Below are 21,008 nucleotides of genomic sequence, written 5' to 3'. Positions count from 1 at the left end.
GGGAGGAAACCTGAGGCAAAGCGCAGATCCCATCTCTGCGCTTCGTGCAGGAAATCAGCAGGACTAAGAAACCCCAAGGCTGCTGAGGAAGCTGGGGCAGCTGGGCTCTGACAAGTCCCAGCGAAAGGGAGACATCCTGCTGCGAGCGTGATGCAGGGCGGCTAGAAGGGCGCGGGAGACTGTCTGTGTGGCTTAAAAGCCACGGACACACCGAGTCTCCTAGGAGAAGATAAGCAGTGCCAAGTTCACCACGCACGTCTAGCATTCAGAGGGGCACCTGAGTGAACAGCAGCCATCTTGGGCTCCATACAGCAGACTGCTCCGCTCTGTGCTGGAAGGACAATTCTTTATTTTCACATTTCCACTGGTTTGGATTCTAAGTAATTTTTCAACTTTTTTTTTAAAAAAAAAAACAAAACCAAAAACAAATAAGCTTCTAGCAGCAGTATGGACAGTGGAACAACCTCAGGAGACACCCACGTTACCACAAAGCTGGCATTTTCCATTGTTACCATTTCCTAGGACGCTGGGTTGCTATTTTATCATGATGAAGGTTGGTGCCTCAGTGCTTTGTGGCCTCCAGCTGGGATTCTCACTGTGCTGCTGACCGACATCCTTCGCTCTCCAGAGCCCGCTGCCAGAAGGATTCATCCCCGACTGCTAAGATGATCTGCTGCTGCTGGCTCTTAGTTTCCAGTAGAACGTTTCCCTGCAATTGAAGCAAGCAAAATGTTTAATTTTTCCCGAATGCACCAGATTAAGGTGCACAGCCCCTCCAGCCTGCTTTGGAGCACGAGCAAGTCCCCGCCTGACCTGCAGTCACGCTTTGTCAGCCACAGGGAGCGGACGAGTTTGAAGCTGAGCCCCTGGAATCCAAGGGGGTATTTCCAAGTGGGCTGCTGTCAGCCCACAACCAGCACCAGAGGCTCTGCGGGCCCCTCCTGCACCTCCCAGCAAGGCGCTGCTCCTCCCAGCGGCAGCAGAACTGCCCGGCCCCAGCTTTGCCAGCTCACAGGAACGCCCTCAGTGCTTGGAGGAGGGACAGTCCCTGAAGGGACAAGTACTCCCAGGAAGCAGAGCTGCAGGGGAGGCCACCAACCTCCCTGAAGCTGTCTCCAGCGTTTCCTTTCCTGGTGCAGCAACAACGCAACTGGGGCCCTGGCTTTTTGCTCCAGGTCACAGGGGACAGCTAGAGCTGGTCACGTCGGTGGCTGGAAGGCCTGAGGCTAAGTGAGAAGCAATGCGCTGCTTTCGCTTCTTCCACCTCCCAAGAAGGGCAAGTTCTGCTCGGTGTGGGGGAAAGGCAACAACAAAACATAAGAGGCTTCCTACCTCGGATGGGGTATCAGGAGCTAAACATTTTCTTAAGTTTGGAAAGGAATCCCTCCTTGTTCTCCTCAGCCTCAGGCCTATCCTCGCCTGCGTCAGCTCTAGCCGTGGCCCTGCCACCTGGACACAAACAGCAAAAGGCTGCAGTCAGATACATTCCTCAGGCTGCCCCAGCTACGTCTCCCACCAGCAGCCAGCGCCCCTGACAAAGGGAGGGGGTTATTTTAGACTGGGAATGGTTGGGTCAGCTGGTTTCGCCAGCACCCTCAAGTATCTCTCCACGAGGGGCTGCAGCAGGCAGCGAGCCACGGTACCAGGGCCGCTCTCTGAAAGCACCGGAGAGCCTGGACCCCAGAAGGGGAACAGAAAGAGGTCAGCCCAGGTAACGGCGGTCCTTTCCCTTCTCCTCAGCCCTCCAGCTGCCAAGGGAATTCCTGTGCTCTGCACAACCAGGGCAGAGGCCTGACACACTTAGAACACAAGCACTTGGAAGCAGGAGTCTGCCACTGAAAGCAAGTTCTTGACTTCACCCTACAGAAGGGTAAGCTACGCTAGTGGTCCCTGGAAAAATCTGTCTGCCCATGTTTCATCGTCTGTCTCACGTTTAGGGCAAAGGAGTGCAAAACCACAGCAGGAGCCTGCTGTAAGTAATTCTCGTGCAGTGCTCAGACAAACAGTATCAAGGAGAAACTGAACTCAGGCTAGAATGAAAAAGGCTACAGATATTTCAGAACAAGTGTCCAGATAAGGAATCTTACTGGCAGCAGCTGGCAAAGTTTTCCTATATAAAAAAGTCCTGAGAAGTTTTTTGTCCTTCTGAGAAGTGGCTACAGCAAAAACAAAGGCAACCTCTTTGCTACTCTGTTTTTTCTGCAGCCTAACCATCAGTAACAAAACCCCAAATCCTCCCCAGCCTTTTTTGGGACACAGAGGGCACAAAGTCCAGTCCTCTCGCAGCCAACACCCGAGCTCAGACTGATGCAATGGCATGAAACACTGAGGCCTGCAGCAGAATGTGCCTCCATCCACTCAGGGTACTTTCTGCCTCCCAGAGCAAGGACAGGCTTTTCAGCAGCAGCCTGTCTCAATACTGCAAGCTACTGGCTTTGGTTTTAATCCACCTTGTTGCTTAATTGCATTTAAGATATCTCTGCCCTTCCCTCCAAGATGCATCTCTAATGTTACCTGAAGCGGAAAAGACAATCCCATTCACTTCTGTATCATCAAAGCACTATAAAACATACCATTGGTAAGTATATGGCAGATTCCATCTTTCAATATCCTGAACTTCCAATATCGTAGGCTTTGGCATGTGAGGTAGAGAGGACCTGAATTCCCACAACCATAGAGCAGCTTTGAAAAGCTTACCTTTGCCTAGCTGTACGCAGTCGAAAATGCCCTTTTTGGTTTCAACCAAAAATAAACCACAATCTAACAGGCATTAAGAAGCTCATTGTTCCAGCGTGAGTAAAGAAAGCACTGTTTTGCTAGCAGAAAAGACAAAATTTTTGTCTTGCCTTACTGTTCTGCATATATTTTGTCTGCAGCTGCTACTGCTGCAGGATACCTCACCACTGACACTTAAAACACAACTGCTGGATCCAAGGTTTTAATCTGGAACTGAAAAAGCAGCTTTACAAAGCTCCCAGCTGACTTCATGCCTTCCATCACGCTGGATGCTCTCTGCTGACTGGAGCCAACACCCAGCACCAACAAACCTTTCTAGCCAAGGCTTCCCCATGTGCACCAGCTATGGCTCAGAGTAACCCTGACAGCAGTACTCCCCTTCAGCTTTCAAAGAGAAACATCCCCACTGCAGCCAGAAGCAAGCGCTGAGGACAGATTAGCTCACGCAGAGAGCTGGCCTGAAACACATTCGCCTTTTCCACCTCTGCTACCGTGACGAGTTACTTCTGGCCCAGGGGTAAAAGCCGGCAGCAGGAGGCATTCATCACCACAGCGAGACTCACCAGAACTTGTCAGGACCTGGAGTATCACATTACCTGCTCTTTGTTCACACACAGATTTTGCCCAGTGACCATCAGAGCAATGCTCCCTGGGAAGAGGCTTTATGCCACAGCCTATTAACATCTCACTAAAACTAATTTCAAAGTAACACGGCAGGTTGTGCTGACACGCCGTCCGACAGTCGCCTTGGCTCACCTTCCGCTGTCCCCCTGAGCCCCCGGGAAGCGTTGTGCTCTCCCACACCACCTCCCCGAGGAAGGAGCGCTAATTCCCCCAGCTCACCTGATGCTGTATTTGTGACTCCGTTCACTGTGCCGTCCACATCTGTCTCGTCCTCGGCATAGCTCATCATTAAGGCTCTCTGGCGATCTGTCAGCCTCCTGCAGGTCAAAGAGGTGTTGGTTACGGCTGCCTTTAGGGACATCGCCAGGCTTCCTTATCCTTCTCTGGCAGCACACACAAGAGGCAGCTACTGGAAGCACAAGATTAATACATCTGGCATTCCCTGAGAATCCCTGTGACCAATCTATAAAGAGCCAGCCCCAGTGGAAGAGGAGAGGGATGAACCACTGCATTTCATCAAACTGTACTGAAAAAGCAAAACCCTTTCAAGTGCTGAGAGAAACATCTGGAGCTGCAACAGAACAAACACCTGTGGGGGGAGGCCTCAGGAAATGAGCTCCCTTGCTGCGTGCAGCAATGCAAACTAAAAAGTTTGCTTCACCACAGGAGCAGAGGGTGGTGAGGCAGCCTGAAAAGCAACTGCCAAGGACCTCAGTTACTTTAAGCTGCAGGTAGAAGAGCACAGACATGTTGTAAGCCAGAACAATGAATTTACGTAACTGGGTTCCAGACAAAAAGTGGCAGGAATCCAGGTGCATGACTATTTATATATTTCTAGGGTTTAGGATTTTTACAGCTGTGTTGCCAAACTGTATTTTCAAAAAAAGTAAGCAAACAAACAAAAACCACAACAGAAGTCCAAAAGTCTACCTGTCTACTTCACACTAGGAAAAAAAAAAAAAGCAGAGAAATGACTCTAACTGTCCAAGGAAAATTCAAAACAGATCTTGATAAGCAGTAAGAAATTTTCACAAAATCCTTCTGAACATTTTTTTTTTTTTTTTTGCAAAAAGCACAAGATTTCCCAGAAACTTGTGTTACTTACTGAGGAACTTTTATCTTTATGTGAATGTAGTGGTCTCCGTACCCATAACTATTAACCTTGGGAATGCCTTTCCCACTCATTCGAATTCTCTGGTCTGGCTGAATACCAGGGGGTATCTGTGAACACACAGGGGACACGTTTGTTATTCCACTGTATGCATTTACATAGTAATTGTGTTGCATGTTTGTAATCAATTATTTCTCCAGCAGGCTTCAAAATAAGATGGGAGAGGTCTGGTAGGTTCATGCATCTCAACACATTCAGAGGCTAAGTCAACACCGATGGCAAAGCTTGTAAAGAACCTAGCAGGGTTCACCAGACTTCGGAAGGGATTTGTGCAGCAATGCACCCAGCCGCTCCTGCCCCTGTCCCCACACAGTGATCTGGAAAGGAGGTGGGCCCAAGCAGGTCGCAAGCTACCTGACACTCAGTCCTGAAGAAGTCTGACACTTGATACTGGGGGACCGAGAAGATTTGCACCATCTCTGCAGCAAAGTGGGGCTCTGATGCCCCACAGTGATTTATGCCCGAGCTCTTCCACGTAACGGTACCTACCGTGATATTGATTGTCTCGTACAAGCCTTGACATCTGGCTGTACCTCCCAGAACAGCTTGTGCTACTGAAATAAGGAGGTCTGAATGGATATCTGCTCCATTTCTTCTGAACACGGAACTTTTTTGAACCTAAAAGGCAGGCAGTTCCAAAAAGTAGTGAGCAGAACAATACAAAGTTATCACGGTAAACTGCTTTGAAAGGTCTCAGCAGAAAACACCAGAAAGCTGCAGTCAGACCCTTTACCACCCACAAACTGCGTGGCTAACAAGTCTAGGTTAACGTTCAGTCTTTCAGAAAATCACAGCTCTTGACATAACTGTAACTAGCCACAGGCTTAGGGGGATGTCTGCTGCTTATCTCAGCAGCTCCCTCCTCTAACCCCGTTTGTTAATTCATCAGTGTCAGTACGATTCTGCAGAGACAAAGACAACACTGTCTTGTCCAGTACCCCAAAAAAGGAAAGCCTGAAGAGGGAAGCAGGAACCTTTGCAGTGGCCTCACAAGCTGGAAGAGAATTAAATCCTCCTGCACCACCAAGGTACTGAAAAAAAGAGTTTTCTCCCTGACAGAGCCACATAGAACAGAATACCTACAGGAGAAGAGGGCCCCAGCTACAAAGAATGTGCAAAGCAGCACTTAATGCAAATCTGCAAAAGGGTACTTGACCAGCCAGCCTCACGTGCATTCCTCCAGCCCTCCCACTGCTGCAGGCAGACACCTCCTTCAAGTCCCCAAGCCAAATTCTAAAGGCACCAAGAACCTGCTCTGTGTTTTGATACACACTACCACAAAGGCCTCACCCCAGAACTAGCAGCACAATTCTTCATGAGCAGACTCAACTTGTTACAATGCAGATCTTCTGCTATCTCAGAAAGTTCACACGGATCACGTTACCTCAGCTGTTTACAAGGATCACTTGCTCTTCCTCCTCCTGTTCCCCATTTTGTCCGACTTCCCAGGCAGTTGTGAAGGGAACAAGCAACCAACTTAATAATGGAAAAGAGCTTACGCTGTAACGATACATACCCTGAACGTAATGAAAATTTCCTTCTTCCCCACAGGCATCCGAACTGTCTGCCCGTCCTCAACGCCTGCAATCAGGAGAGAGGAAAAAAAGGGGGAATGTTATCACATTAATCTCGTATTATAATCTGCGTGCTACTGGAATACCACAGCTTCCCCACTAGGTCCCTGCCATCCCACCGCAGCAGCGCCCGCACACCACGAGCGGAGGCACAAGACCTACCAGAGGCACAGCGAGCCCCTCGCCACGAGCCCAGGACCACGGCCAAAGGGCAGAGGTCCAGCACACACTGGTACCCCAGAGGTGATCGCTGCCCGCCGAGCAGAGCAGCACCCCTACGCAGGCTCAGTCCCTACAGAGTTCTCCTGAGAAACGCATCAGCCTAAGGAACACTGGGCAGCCTCTACAAGCTACAGGAAAATTACATGCTGGTCACCCAGGGCGGTCTCAAAGCAGCATCTTCAGTCCCACTGCTTGTTTTACCCTCTTTGGTGAGGGAAGTGATCAGCAAACTTTTCTGAGCTAAGCTAAGGCTTTCAAGATTCCCACCCTCCCCACCAGCTTCACCAAGGACAAATGAAAAAATCAAGTTGAAATCTTTTGAAAGTGTCACTCTTCAAAAACTGCCGAGAAGGATCCACGCAAGAAACAAAACTTCATCTCAAAAAGGGCAAAGCAAATATTTTTATCTGCCAGGTACAAACGCACGGCCAGAAAGTTTCTCTCATTACTAATGCTTTCAATTACCAAGCTATTGGTCTGCTTTGTTCTTAAGATTAAATTATCTGCAGCAAAACTTCTTTACGTTGCCCCGACTTTTGTACCTGGCAGGGAACAGCCACGCTTTACAGGCAAGTGCCTTGCTGTTAGCCCAGCAGAAATAAATAACTACAGTCCCTTTAACAGATGGCAGTGCACAAACACAACACTGACCAGCTGGCACCGGAACCACCACTGTCTTCTTCTGTTTGGTTTGCCCCCTTCCTCGACACACTACACACGGGGTTGTGATGATGGAACCACGACCGCCACACCGTCGGCACGTAGATCGCATTACAAAGGGGCCCGTATTTATCGTTTCCTGGTGAAGAAAACACAGATCATCCAAGTATTTAGTACTGAGGTGGTACTTTTCACCTCCACAGTACCGCTGACGGTGACTGGCCCGGCAGACTTGAGTCCTTCTAATCGCACATACAGCCTGACAGGACAGTTGAGGGCAGCGTTATCTTTTAACAAGGGGTGGAGCAGAAAACAGGCTCAGAAATCCAAAGAGGATGCTGCTTGTGAGAAGCTGGATCAGATTCAGCTTCCATTACCATATACTGATTTCCACTGAAAACCATCACGACTATGAGCAAGCGTCTGCTGGCCTGGGGAAGGGAGACAACACTTTTCATCTCTAGGATATAACGCAGAAGAACAAGACTCCTCGCAGTGCTCTTTCATGTGGTGCTACAAACAACTGTATCTCGAGGAGCCCAAGGACAATCTACTTGCAAGAATTATTGCTGTATCCAGGAAAAGGTTACGGAGACTAAACTATGGACCAACCCGTCCCACAAGGAGACGGTGGGAAAGGCTCGCCTTGCCCTCTGGCCAACTGTGCCCGTTCCGCACAGCAAGCTGTTCTGGCCACAGACTGATCGCCAGTTTCCATTTTGATGCATGGAAAATCAAAAGCCCAAGGCTTGATTATTTCTTTACTAACTTCTTCACTTACTGTCTGCAGCATACATCTTCTCATTTCCTGATGGGTAAATATCACTGGTCACGATACCAAACTGACCTCGTCCTGAAGGCTACTGCTTTAGCTGGATAGAACATGCCTTTAACTTAGAAAAAAAACTCCTAGCGCAGATTAACATCAAGTCCACATTAACCTGATTTCACCCAAGATAAGCCGATGAGTGTAGTGAGAATTCTTCAGCGTGGAAGGGACTGACTTGCCCCGGTAAGGAAGAGAGGCAGGTTCTGCTGCGCTTTAAGCACTCACCATGCCAGTGCCGTTGCAGTAGTGGCAGTGCTGTGCTTTGGTACCAGGCTCGTTCCCTTTCCCACCACACCGCTCGCAGGAGTCATTGATGTTCACCACAATCTCCTTGTTAACACCTTTTGCAGCTTGGGTGAAGGTCAGTTCCATGATGTACTGCACGGGAAACACTGACGTCAGTCCACAACCGATGTGTGGTGGGGTCTTAAGCAAACTGGAATTGGTTTTGCCAAATATCAAACTGTGCTTAAATACGTCTGGGTAACAGAGGGGGAAAGAAACAGATGGATGCACAACTCGTTCGGAAATGTTCTGCCTGTATTTGGGAAGCAACAGCCTGTCTCATATAAATAAAAAGGATGACAAACATTACAGGAACGATGATTATACCATTGTGTAACAGAAAGGAGATTTTAAAAGAGAAAAGACAAGTATAAACGCAAGCCATGCGTTTTTCTGCTCTCAGGAAAGACCTTTAGTATTTCCAAAGGTTTTACTGAACAGAAATACATCAACAGGTATGGGCGGAGGCTTTTGCTCCCAAAGAAAGCATCTGCTCTTCCTGAACAAACTCTTTGCTTAGCAAGGGAATTCAGCAGAAAAGGTGACTCCACAAAACAGGAAGTTGTGTTTGTAACAGGAAGGCCATTTCCAGCTAGAAGCACTGAACACCACACATCTCCGAGGGCATCGTGTGAATCAAGGCTGTCAAGACTTAATGAGCATTTAGCTGCAGCGCAAAGAACAAGAAATATTTTTTGCGTTATTATGGGCTCCACTGCAAAGTTAAGCCAATTAAGTTGCAAAATTAAGCCAATTAAGCAGTCAAATCCAATGCTGGAAGGCTTGTTTTATAGTTAAAAGGTATTTTGTGGTTTTTGTCATTACAGCATGAAGCAGACATATGCAAAGCAACTTAACGCAGAAAAGTTGCCTATACAAAGATGGAAATTGTTTGGCAGCACTAACCGGGTCAGTAAACACCAGGAGAAGTAGCTGAAGTCCACAAAAAAATGCTTGGCCTGGAGGCATGGAGAGGGTATCCGCATGGCTTACCAAAAATCCCCCCCCACACACAGCACGACGCTCACGTGCTGACGTTCCCAGAGCAAACGCTTTGCTTAAACTCGCTCTGGCAGCGATCTGACAGCCTGCTGCCCCGCTCCAGCTTTGCAGCTTCACACGCCCAGGAAACGCGCGCATCTCGTTACCTCCTGCGGCTGGTCGAAGACGTTCTGGAAATCACCAAAAGGGGACCCCGAAAACTCGCCGAAGATTTTCCTAAAAAGCTCCTCCGGATCAATCGATGGACCGCTGCTCCAGTACTGGCGCCCAGCACCGGCACCTGTTGCGCCAGGATCAAAACTAGCTGTCCCATACGCGTCGTACTGCTTCCGCTTCACTTCGTCGCTTAATACCTTGGAGGCAAAGAACGATGCCATCAGGACACCGACCAGGTCCCGAGCAGCCTGGCTGTCCTGGGCAGCCCCCCCAGGGGAACTCAGGGCTGTCTGTCACCAGACGGCGCTCGCTCAGACCTTCGTGTCCTCAGGAAGAGCGTCCCAGCCTTCGTGATCATACAAACTATCGAAAAGCTTGTCATTAGCAACGTGACAAGGTCTTACTGGTTCATAACAAGCATGAATAACTTGTGTTGTATATTTCATTGCTCATATATTGAATGAAAACTGGTGGTAAGAGTGCTGGAGGAAACCTGAGACCTGCCAGAGTGCAAGCCAGCACAACACAAGGTAGAGAGCAGAAACGGAGCTGAAGCACAGTGGAACATACCTTTGTCTCAGAAAGCTAGTAACTGCTGACAGGTTTGTTTGTTTGTTTGTTTCACCTATGCGCTACCTCCACCGCAGAAACCACCTTTCCCAACTGTGCCAGTCCCTCATTGCTAAGAGCCAAAAATGCAAAGAGCCAAAAATGCAAAGAGCCAAAAATATGATCAGGTAAAACAGAAATCTGCGCTAAATAACTCGCTATAGACACCTCTAGGGCAGATGCACTCACACCTGAAGCACAAGATGTCAAAAAACAGCTGTGCTTTTACAACAAACAGGCACAAGAAGACACAGTATCTCCACTGTCTACTCCAGGAGCCGTTCCCACCTCTCTTCCCTTTCACAGCAATAAAACCCCGCACGTTACCTCGTAGGCTTCTGCCAGCTGCGCGAACTTCTCCTTAGCTTTGGGGTCATCCTTATTTGTGTCGGGATGGTATTTCTTCGCCAGCTAAACGAGAAAAAAACCCAAGCGTTAGAGACAGCCGAGACCGATCTCGCAGGCGGCAGGCGAAGCTCGGCGCTCGGTGCCTGCGCTCTGGGGGACGAAGCCCCTCGGTGGGCGCCCCGGGGGGGGGCGGCGGGGCCGTGCCTGGTAGTAGGCCTTCTTGATCTCCTTCTGGCTGGCGGAGCGCGGCACCCCCAGCACCTGGTAGTAGTCCTCCTTGGCGCGGGCCGCCGCGCTGCTGTGGAAGGAGGCGGCCGGGACGCGGCTCGGCCCTGCGGGAGGAGGAGGAGAGGGGCGGTGAGGGGGCGGTGAGGGGGCACCGGGCGTCCCTCAGCCCCCGAGCCCCCCTCAGGCCCCGCCGCCGCCCCCCCAGCCCCGCTCCCCGCTCACCCGCGGCCCACGGCCCGGCGCACAGCAGCGAGGGGCGGCGTGCGGCGGGTCCCGGCGCGGGGCCGAGCCCGCGGAGCAGCCACACGAGTGGCAGCCGCAGCGCCCCCCGGCCCCGGCCCCGGCCCGGCCCCGGCCCCGCCGCGCAGCCCCGCGCGGCACCGGCGGCGGCCCCAACCAGCGCGCGGCGCTCCCGGCCGCCATCTTGGCCCGCGCGCGGCGCTGCGCATGCGTCACGGCGGCGGTGGGGGGGGAGCGCGGTGCCGCGCGTGCGCAGTGGCGGGGGGACGGTGAGGGGAGTGGGGTCGTCGCTGCGGGTCTCGGGACCCCCCTCCCGGGCACCCCGGGGCCGTGGCCGGTCTCCTGCCGCCCGGGCGGGGCGCGGGCAGCGGGCTGAGGCCCGGGCTCCTCTCGCGGAGGTGGCCGCGTTCCCGCAGAGCCCGCGGTAAGGGCAGGAGCTGTTCCCGATTCCTGCCCAGCGCCCATCTCCCGCCTCCGTCAGCGGGGCCGTCGCCGCCGAGCCCCGTCAGCGGGGAGCGCAGCACACACGCAGCTGCCCACAGCCCTGGCGAGACACCGGGGCGGCAGGGCCCGTCCCGGGGCTCGCCGCGGGCCGCGTGCCGGCACACAGCGCCGGACCGCGGGCGGCGGAGCCTCGGCGGGCCTCGAACCCGCGGCCCTTGGAGCTGCCGCGGGGGGGGAGGAGGCGCGCGCCCGGCCCGGCTCGGGGGCGTGGTCAGCGCGGAGGAGGCGGGGCTAGGGCGGGGCCGGCGGCTCGGCCCGGCTCGGCTCGGCTCGGCTCGGTTCGGCTCGGGCGTCCCGGTTCAGCCCGGCTCGGCTCGGCCCGGCTCGGGGATCCCAGCCCGGCCCGGCCCGGCTCTGCTCGGCTCGGCTCGGCTCGGCTCAGTTCGGTCCGGCCCGGCCCGGCCCGGCTTGGCTCGGGATTCCCGGCCCGGCCCGGCCCGGCCCGGCCCGTGCTCCCGGCGCACCATGAACCGCTTCAAGGCGTCCAAGCTGCGGCACACCGAGGCCCGGCTGCCCCGCAGGGAGGTGAGCGCGGGGGGCTCGGGGCTCCCCGGGGCTCCCCGGGCGGGGCCGGGCGCGGCGCGGTGCGGCGGGGCCGTGCTGGGGCGGGCGGCACCCACCCGGCACCCGCGGGGCTCCCGGTGCCCCGTGCCCTCCGTCCCCGTCCCCTCCAGCTCAGGGATGCCGGCTGGGTTGTGCTGGGCGAGACGGGGTGCTGAGCCTTACCGGGGCGCGCAGCCCTTGCGGGGGCTCCCCGAGGCCGCCCTGGTTCCCAGGGGTGGCACCCAGGTGTGGGGTGCGGTGCCCTTCGGCGTGGGCTGTGGGGCCAGCAGCGGGTTGGGTGATGCTGCTAGAAATCTTGGGGTCTCGCTGCCTTCGAAAAAGGTTTGGGCCCCCCAGGGGCACGGATGTGTTCGCCTCCCAGCCCGTGGGCTTCAGCACGCTCCTTCCCTTTATCTTCCCGTCCGAGCTGCCCTTGCACAAGCCTGGCCTGTCCTGCACCCACACCCCTGCAGGCCTGCCAGCACCCGGCGTGTCCCTCTGGGGGTTAATTCAGGGTTGGAAGGGATGCGGCTGCCCCCGCACGTGTGCCCAGCCAGCCCGGGGAGCACACGCGGGTGCCGGGACTGTCACAGCCCCGCGGCAAAGATCCCAGGGGCCCGCAGGCAGGGGCGTCCCCGCACCCCGCTGGGGGAGCTCTGTGGGACATCAAGGGCCCGGCGTGCAGGGAGACATCTGCTCGGCCTCGGCAGCCTGCGTGGGACGGGGCCTGCCTTAGGGCATTCCCCATCCGGGCACGAAGCATGCCCCAGGGAGCCAGGCCTTGTGCCCCAGCCCCGTGGGCAGGACTCGTCCCCACGCGTCTCGGGAAGCGCCTCGCGTCCCTGAGCGTGGCCGCTTGTTTACCGAGGCGAAGGCAGACGCTTGACCTGGCCGGATCAGGAAGCACGGCGCAGACACGAGGATCGCATCTGGGTCGCTTCTCCCCCCTGGCAGCCTCCGAAGGGCTCTGCTGGCAGAGACGCCCTGAGGGGCTGCGGCTTGTTGCAGGGATGTGGCCGGGGTGTTCACCTCCCCTGGGTGCAGGAAGGGTTAAGGGGCCTGCCACCAAGCAGGCTGCTGTGACAGGGACCAGAGGAAGTGCTGCAGGAACCGCTCGTCTCTGTCAGGCCCCAAAAGGAAGCCGTGCAAAGGGAGGAAGCGCAGCTCTCGGTCCTTGTGGGGTTGTGCAGCTCCCGTCCTGCAAAGGGCTCTGTGCGGGACGCGGGCACACGCTGCAGCGGTGCTGGTGGCTCTGGTGACACCCGTCCAGCGCCCCGCTGTCGCCTCTGTACGAGGGTTGGACTTAGCCCCGGGTGTGCCGGGGAGCTCCCACGGGCCTGCGGTTGCGCACCGGTGTCACCTGGAGCAGGTCCGGCCGAGGAGGAGCTTCTTGGTGCCCCGTGGGTGCCATGCTCAGACACAGAGGTGGTGGGGAGCGAGCAGCCAAGTGGGATTTTGGCTCAGGAGCTGTGGTTTCATGGAGAGGCAGCGCTGGGAGCTGGGGTGCTCCCATCCCTGCAGAGTAGCTGCAAAGCTGGCCCCGCAGCCCAAGCCCCTGTGATTTTATGGATGGAGCACGAGCAGCCGCGTTGCCCCATCCCTCCCTGAGGACGGGGCCCTACAAACGTGCCTCCAGGTGGTGCGAGGTCCCTCAGTGAGGGAGCTCTGTTGGGACTGAAGGTCTTCAGCAATGCTGTGTCAATGCTTCATGCTCTCCTCTCCAGCCATGCGCCGACCAAAGCGCCAGGCCCCTCCGAAGCAGAGGCATCTCGTAACATGGGCTTTTCTCTCCATCCCAGGCCTGGATTGGGGGTCTCCGAGCTGGCTCCATCACGTCCTGCGGGAACCACGTGAAGGCCAGCTGCCACTGGGTAGCGTTCAGCGCCGAGGCGACAGGTGAGGATGTGGAGGTGGGATGGGTTTGTCCCCGGAGCTGCGGTCCCTCGGGGCTGGCTGGCAGCTGCATAGGGCACAGGAGGCACACGGGCACGTGGAATTCCCCCAGAGGTGCTGGCAGTCCCGCAGGTCCGTCTCTTTGGATTGCAAAGCTGGGTGCACCCTGCTGCGTCCCGGGGATTCCTGGGAGCTCCTGTGGGCAGCGGTCAGGCTGTGGGTGGCTGGTGACCTGCTGCTGTGTCTTCTCCTGCAGGTGTGCTGGGCATCGTGCCGCTGGAGGGCAAGGATGGAGGCAAGAGGACCGTGTCTCAGCTCTGCTGCCACTCAGGTGAGCTGGGCGTCTGCTGAGCCCAGTCCAGCTCGTCCTGTGCTCCACAGCGCTCTGCACTGGGGCACCGAGGTGTCGGGTGCCACCTCCACAGCAGGCATTTGGCACAGCACGGCTGTGCAGGGGGGCTCAGGAGCTACTCCTCAGCCTGGGCTCACCCGGGGATGCTGCGTTGGGCCATCTGTGTCCTGGGAGAGGGGCTGGAGGAGCTGCTGGAGTCCCCAGGGACCACCACCCGCAGGCAGGGTGACCCAGACACGTCCCGCTCCCGTGTGAGGCAGGGACCTGCTGAGTTCAGAGCCGTGGAAGCTGTGAGCGCTGAGGACCCTCTCTCAGTGCCCTGCCCCCCTGTGTCGCAGTAGGGCCTTGGGACATTGCCCACCTGCAGCATCCGGGCAGCTGTGCGTAGCAGAGGGGTTGTAGAGAGGCCAAGCTGAACACGAGGGGCTCAGCAAGGTCGATCCCGGTCCTTTCACCTGTAGAGCTGCCGAGTGGTCTCAGGCTCCTGGGGACCTTCCTCCAGCACGCCCTTCCCGTGTCACTCGTTGTGTGCCCTGGACTTCCCAGTACAAAATGTGAGCGGAGCAAACCAGTGGGAAAAGCGGCCCCTGGAGCATAATTCTGGACTTGACTCACCTCGAGCATCCTGCAAAAGGCTCTTGGAAGACACCCGAGGAGCAGCAGCAGAGCAGCCCCCGGGGCAGGCAGCCTTGCAGGAGGAGCACGGGAGCAGCCCAGCACCAGGCTGGTGGAGGAGCTGGGGTCCCAGCAGTGTGCAGTCGGCTCCAGTGACGAGGGGAATGGGAATGGGAACGGGAATGGGCTGATGGCCACATGGCTCTGAGCTGCTCTGACCCGGCCAAGCGAGTGCTGCAGGGAGAGGCGGCTGGCAGCGGTGGCTGAAGGCACGGGGAAGGAGAGGGGGAGCCTGGGGCACCCTTCCCCTGGTGTCTGCGGTGTGCTGGCTGCCCGTTTCCCCGAACACTGCGTCAGACAGAGCATCAAGGTGGGAGCAGGCTGCTGAGCCGCTCCCAGCGCCGCCCTGGTGCGTGCGGTGCCTCGGCAGGGCTGCGGCAGCGCGCGGCGTGCGCAGGCTGGGCTCTGCCCGCCTCGGCTCTGCCCAGCGCACCGCGTCTCCTCCAGCCGGGGTGCCGGCAGGCGAGAGCTGTGTCACGCTGGCAGGGAGGCCAGCAAAATCCTTCTGTAAGCGAGGCAAGCCAAGGCAGGGAGCCGGAGCCGGGCGCCGCGGGGAGGCCCTGTCCGGGCAGCACCGGGCTGGCTGCCTCCCCGCACCCCGCGGTGCTGCGCTGCCTTCTGCTGCCTCCCGCTGCCTCCCCGCCTGCCACTGGCAGAGCCAGGAGGGTTTGGGCTCTGCCGCGGCCGGCCAGACTGACCCGAGTCCCTCCGGTGCTGCCGTAAGGGCAGCCGAGCCGCCACTGGAACGAGGAGGCTTGAAGCTTCCCAGCTTCCTCGGGCTACTGTCAGGCAGGGTTCCCTGCGGGGTTGTTTGCTGCCCTTTCTTGGGGCTCAGCCCATCATCTGCTGGGCTCCTTTCAGCCCCCTTTCTGGGCTTGTTGCCCTTCCAGAACTTCTTTCCAGCCTCCGTCCTGTCCTGGCAGACATCCCTGTGCCACCAAGCTCCCCGAGTTCCCGGAGGAATGCTCGGTGGGGCTGGCAGCGCACGCAGCCAGCGCAGCCGTTAATGAGATTTCAGCACAAGCCCTTTGAAGCTGGCCGTGCCTGGGAAATGCCTCCCTTCGGCATTCAGAGCAGGGGAGGGATTTTTCTCTCCTCCCCGGGGCAAACACAGCAGATAAGTCAGGAGCTGGAGTAAGTTGCTTTTCTTTTTGTGCCTTCTGGGCCCGTATCTCCGCAGCCTCGTGGAAGCGGAAAAGTACACAGTGACCCAGTTTCCCGAGCGTGCTGATGCACCGGAGGGGCTGTTAGTGCCGGTGCCAGCCCAGCCTTGCTCCCGCGAGGCTCTGCCGCCGGCACGCTGCTCAGGGCCGTTACAAAGGGAGCATTGTGACCAGCGCGGGGCCGACACAGACGCCCTTGTGCCATGCGTGCTTCTCCTGCCTCCCCAGGCTGCTGCGGCTCGGCTCTGGGGACGTCTGTTGTGAAATTGGAGCCAAAGCTGGGTGGTGGCACCTCGAAGAGGGGAATGCAGCTGTGGTGTGCTCAGGGCTCCCCGAGGGACAGCGTGGAGGCTTTCAGCAAAGCTGAGCTGCCCCGAAATACCTTGGTGGGGAAGGGTACCCCAAGGGGACCTTGCTCCCTGCGTGTGCATGACAAGGGTCTGAGACTGGGGGACAGCAACGGGGGGTGAACGTGCTGTCTGCGGGGGGCTCGGCTGAGCGGTGGTGACGCGGAGCTGGACCTCTGCTCCTCTCCTTCCAGACGTGCTGACAGACTTTGACTTCTCACCGTTCGATCAGCTCCTGCTGGCTACAGGCTCTGCTGACGAGACGGTGAGTGCTCGGTGCCGTGGGGACCCACGGGGCCACGGTGTCCCCACCCCGGCGTGTCCCTGGGCTTTGCTGCAGAGCTTGGGGAGGTGGATCCAGAGAGATGGGAGTGTGAGGAGCCTGGGGAGGAGGGTGCCAGCCTCGGAGAGCAGTGTGGGCAGTCCCTGGGTTGTAGGGGACGGGGCAGACTGACGTGAGGGACGGGGACTCGGGCACGTCCACGAAGGATCAGCCCTCTCCTGTCACCCGGGGCGCCTGCAGCCCCGATCCCACCAAGGGTCACGCGATGAGGCTCACCTGGTGTCCCATTTTCCTGGCTCTGGGTAGAAGGCACCAAAGCCTGGAAGAGCAGCAAGCACCATCTGCTGGCTCTGCGCTGACGGGGAGAGCTGGCTGCGGGGTGCAGGGCCAGGGCCGGCTCACCTGCCTGGGGACTGACCCGCGTCTTCTGGGGGCCGCAGGTGAAGGTTTGGCGCCTGCCCGAGAGCGGCCAGGACCTGCCCAGCAGCGCGGGGCTGACTCTGGGGCCCGGCGGGGGCCCGGTGGACGTGCTGCAGTTCCACCCCACGGCGGACGGCGTCCTGGCCAGCGGCGCGGGGAAGCGAGTCACCGTCTGGGACGTGGGGCAGCAGCAGCCGCTGGCAGGTAGGCGCGTGGTAGATGCGGGTGCCGTTGGCCCCTGAGCAGCCAGAGCCGAGCTGCCCTGGCGTGGTGGCTCCTGACCTTCTGTTCGAGCTGCCAGGGGCGTGGGGATGCTCCTGCACAGCTGCAGCCGTGTCCCCAGGGGGTCCTGGCCTCAGCTCTGGCTACCACAGGCCCTCCAGAAAGGCCGAATCATTTCACCTGGGAAACGCTGGAAAAAATGGGTAGCAAAAAGTGATGGCTCCTTCCCAGAAACCTCTCTGATGGGCTGCAGGGTCGGGGTTTCCCTGGCAGAATGTCCCTGGAGATCCCTGGGTCATGAGGGCTTTACTGGGGGGCTTGCAAGAGGAGACTGGGCAGGGGAAGACTGCAAATGAAACCTGTGCTCCCCCAGCAGTGTGGGGTGTGTGGGCAGGCAGGCTGGGCTTACAGGGGCTCAGCACACCAGCGCCACCTTGGTTTGGGTTTTGAATTTAGTGGCTTTGAGTCCAGAAGAACCAGCAACTGCCTCGCGATCTCCGTGTGGCAAACACAAAGTCCACCTGGGAAAGAGAAATCTGCTTTCTCGAGCAGAAGCGTGTCGCTTGGCAAAACCAAGCTGGTCAGGTGGAAAACCAGCGGGCGGCGTGGTGCCGAGGGGCGCTCCTGCTGGGAAACCTTGCCAGCCCTGCCCTCCTGCTCTGGCTGCCCAGGGCTGGGGTGGGGGGGTCCTGCTTTGTCCTCCGGAGCACAAAGCGGGTGCCCAGCCCCACGGGAGGCCCTGATCGTGCTTTCCTCTCCCAGCACTGGAATCTCACGGGGACCAGCTGCAGAGCCTGTCGTGGAAGCGAGACGGCCGCCTCCTGGGCACCTCCTGCAAGGTGAGCAGCGCAGCCGCCCTCGGCCGTGCACGGGGAGGCTGCTGAGCGCTGCGAGCACCTCAGCGGGCATCTCCCGTCCTCCCCCTCCTCCTCCATGGGGTCTTTGCTGGGCTCTGGCTGCCCTGCGTGAGGTGCTGGCCGGGCTGCTTGCAGAGTGCTGCCTGTCAGCCACGCACCGTGTTCCTGGTGGCCGTGAATCCGCCTCGAGGAGCGCTGGCTGCCTGGCTGAGCGCAGGGAGGGGAGCGCAGGGGCTTTGGAAGGGGGGCGACGTCTTTGTGGCACGGCTGGCTAACCTGCTCCTGGGGTGCACACGGTGACCCCGTTTTGGGGAGAAAGGGCACAATCAGAGCCCGGTGAGAGGCGCTGAGCAGCGCTAGATGGCGCCTGCTGCTCGCCGCCGGCGTGCGGTGCCGGACAGGCGGTGCGCAGGGTGCGTGGAGGCCTTGTGTGAAGGCCTTGCATGGAGGCCCTGCCTTGTGTGGAGGCCAAGCAAGCAGGACCGAGCATGCGAGCCTGGCTGAGCGAGCAGCCACGGTGTCGGGCTGTCCCGTGGCGGTGTCGGGCCATCCCGCATGCACCCTCCGGAGGGGACGTGGCTCAGCCATGTGGGGCAGGACGGCCCCGTTGGCCCCACGGTGCTGCCTGATCCGACAGATGCAAAATGTACGGGTCCGTGGCACAGCTTGGTAGTGAGCGCTCCTGCCATGAGGGCCCGGGCAGGTCGGGCTGGAGCGGTGTGACACTGCAGAGAGCAAAGCTGGCTCCAGGGCACCTCCCCACCGCATCCCACCCGTTTGGCTGTGGGGCGCTGGGCAGGGAAAGGCTCGCCACACCGCCCTCAGGATGCTGGAGAGCGGTGGGAGGGTGGGGGCTGAGAGGTCAGCTATAGCCCTGGGTCTGCTTTGGAGGGAGAGTAGTTGTGGGGGTGTCTGGGAGCAGTTTTGGGGGTGTCGGGGCCCTGGTGAGGCCATGGGGATGTGTCCATGCCCGCAGCATGGGGCAGGACCTGCAGGGTGCCCTGCAAGTCACAGGATCCGGCACTATGGGGAGGAGGAGGCTCGCTGCAGCCCTCTGCTTAATATGGCCACACATCCTGCTGGCCCTGGGGTCCTTAACCCCCCTCTGTTTTCTTTTTGTCTCAACAGGACAAGAAGCTGCGGATCTTTGACCCCCGAGCCAGCCCGGCTGCATCCCAGGTACCGTCCTTCCCAGCTGCGCCGTGCGGCGTGGTGCAGGCAGCCCTGCCCGGCTGGGGTGCTCGGTGCCCCCAACTGTCCCAGCCCTGGCAGGGCTCACAGACACTCCAAGGGGCCCTGGTGGCAACGTGGTGGCACAGAGGGGACGGGGCTGCCTCCTTCTCGGCCCTGGTGACGTTCACCACATGGGGTCCCTGCCCTCCCGCTGGAGCTGGTGAGCGCTCTCGGTGCTCCAGCACGCTGGTGCTGGGCAGGAGGGACTCGCGAGGGCTTTGGCACCGTCGCCTTCCCACTGAGGAGCCCTGCGGGCAGCGGTCCTGAGCCCTGCAGGCACGAGGGCTCCAGCGTGGCTGCGGGCTCCTGGGCTTTGTGTTGCTGTGCAGGAGCTGAGCAAAAGGCTTTTGGGAACAAGGACTTGCCAAGGGTGAGGCTGGGCAGCTGGATCTGCACAGCTCAGCAAACAACAGTGATTAGGAAATAAGTAGAGGACTTGGGCCTTGCCGTCAGCGTCAAGTTTGAACAGCCTCTTATTAGAGGCTTCCTGTGGCTTTGGGGCTCTGGCTGCCGGCAGCCGCCGTCCCTCCGTGCAGAAGCGGTGGGAGGCATTTGGGAGGGGAGGGAAGCAGTGGAGACCAGGACAGGACGGCGGCAGCAGGCTCTGCCGGTCCTCGCACCTCTCCTGCTACTGGCGTGCGCCTGCCCCTGGACTCGGGAGGCCAGCAGCCTCCGGTGCTCGGGTGCTTGGCTCCCAAAAGGCCCAGGGGCGCTCTCTGCGGGTACAAGAGGTGCTCTGACTCTTGACGCAGCCGTGTAAATACAGCAATAGAATATATTTACATAAACCCGGCGATTGCATATGCAACTGAGCTAGGGTGAAGTGCTCCCCGCCCTCCGAATCGCTTTGGGAGCCGCTCAGCGTCGCGGGGAGGTGCCAGCCCCTGCTCCCAGCTTCACCTCATGCCCACCCTGCCCGCCCCCCGGTCTTCCCCCGCCAGACCTGCCGGCTTGGGGACCGGCGTTTCTGCAGAGCCGTGAGCTCCGTGGGCTCGCGCCAAGTCTCCTAGGGAGGGTGGACTCCGTCTAGCTGAGCTATTAAAAATAATGTGTGAATGATGGTGTCTGTTCAAAGCAGGCAGCTCACTTCCCTCCGCTGCCGGCTGAGCCAGACCGGGTCCGGCGCGGAGCCCTGGCCAGCGCTCGGTTTGCCAAGAGAAATATGCACCTTCGCTGCTGCTGCCGAGAAGCGCAGCGCCGCAGCCGTAACCCCGTCCGGCTGAGATTTGATGAAGATGTTTAGTCTTGGAGAAGTATTGCGCCGAAGGGGAAAACTTTAAAATGCCATAAATCCTCTGGAAGCTTGCGCAGGGCTGGCTTAGCCAAGAGGAATAACACTCCTGTGTTTTGTTTTTTTCCCCCTGTTGCTGGAGGGCCGGGTTGCTTGGAAGGGCTCCTTCTCCCCGGAGCCAGCGTGGTTATGAAACCGGGTGATGCCGGGGCCGCTGCTCGGTGCCAGCAGCTTGCCAGCTCCCATCTTTGAAGTGGCCCGGGTGGCGCGGCAGTGAAGGAGGTGAGCGATGGGTTCCAGCCAGCCCCGCTTGGAGCAGAGGGCTCGGGCTCGGCACCGCCGCCAGCGCGGCCCCATCCCTTTGTAGGGCTCGGCAGAGGGCTGCTCCTCCGGCTGGTTTTCTTAATTTGCCAAGCCTGCCTCGTTAAACCATTCCTTTTTTAGAGCAGGGGAAAAGGACGAGAGGAGCTAAAACGGGAGCCTCTGGAGCAGGAAGGAGAGGTCGCTGCTGCGGGGCTGCAACGCCCCATGTTGCTCGCGGGTCTCGCGGGTGCCGCACGCGCCAGGTTGGGGACCGTGGGGTGGCCGGGAGGTCGTGCTG

At 58.5% G+C, this 21,008-nt stretch overlaps 2 protein-coding genes across 4 annotated transcripts in view; one reads left to right on the top strand and one right to left on the bottom strand.

Annotated features, from left to right (window-relative positions):
- Positions 1 to 405: 405 nt before the first annotated feature.
- DNAJA3 (DnaJ heat shock protein family (Hsp40) member A3) lies at positions 406 to 11,149 on the bottom strand. Its single transcript, XM_050713904.1, is given in 13 exon segments — positions 406 to 709; positions 1,333 to 1,449; positions 3,580 to 3,677; positions 4,466 to 4,581; positions 5,021 to 5,149; positions 6,048 to 6,112; positions 6,979 to 7,126; positions 8,042 to 8,194; positions 9,250 to 9,456; positions 10,196 to 10,279; positions 10,421 to 10,548; positions 10,667 to 10,832; positions 10,835 to 11,149. Coding segments are annotated over 12 exon segments (1,713 nt in total). The 3' UTR covers positions 406 to 709; positions 1,333 to 1,345.
- Positions 11,150 to 11,401: 252 nt separating this feature from the next.
- CORO7 (coronin 7) overlaps positions 11,402 to 21,008 on the top strand; it is a 40,541-nt gene continuing 30,934 nt past the window's right edge. The window contains exons 1-7 of one of the 3 annotated variants that reach the window (XM_035549096.2): positions 11,402 to 11,713; positions 13,531 to 13,627; positions 13,881 to 13,955; positions 16,356 to 16,426; positions 16,885 to 17,068; positions 17,849 to 17,925; positions 19,072 to 19,122. In XM_035549096.2, the coding sequence (XP_035404989.1) occupies positions 11,654 to 11,713; positions 13,531 to 13,627; positions 13,881 to 13,955; positions 16,356 to 16,426; positions 16,885 to 17,068; positions 17,849 to 17,925; positions 19,072 to 19,122 (615 nt within the window). In that variant the 5' untranslated portion in view covers positions 11,402 to 11,653. Of the gene's footprint in view, positions 11,714 to 13,530; positions 13,628 to 13,880; positions 13,956 to 16,355; positions 16,427 to 16,884; positions 17,069 to 17,848; positions 17,926 to 19,071; positions 19,123 to 21,008 lie in introns of those variants that run through there. The other 2 variants (XM_050713915.1, XM_050713916.1) reach the window with 2 other exon arrangements.

Source organism: Cygnus atratus, chromosome 15, assembly GCF_013377495.2.
Source record: "Cygnus atratus isolate AKBS03 ecotype Queensland, Australia chromosome 15, CAtr_DNAZoo_HiC_assembly, whole genome shotgun sequence".
Lineage (NCBI taxonomy): Eukaryota > Metazoa > Chordata > Aves > Anseriformes > Anatidae > Cygnus > Cygnus atratus.
The sequence above is the reverse complement of the archived record's forward strand: the minus strand, read 5'-3'. Positions and strand labels throughout refer to the sequence as shown.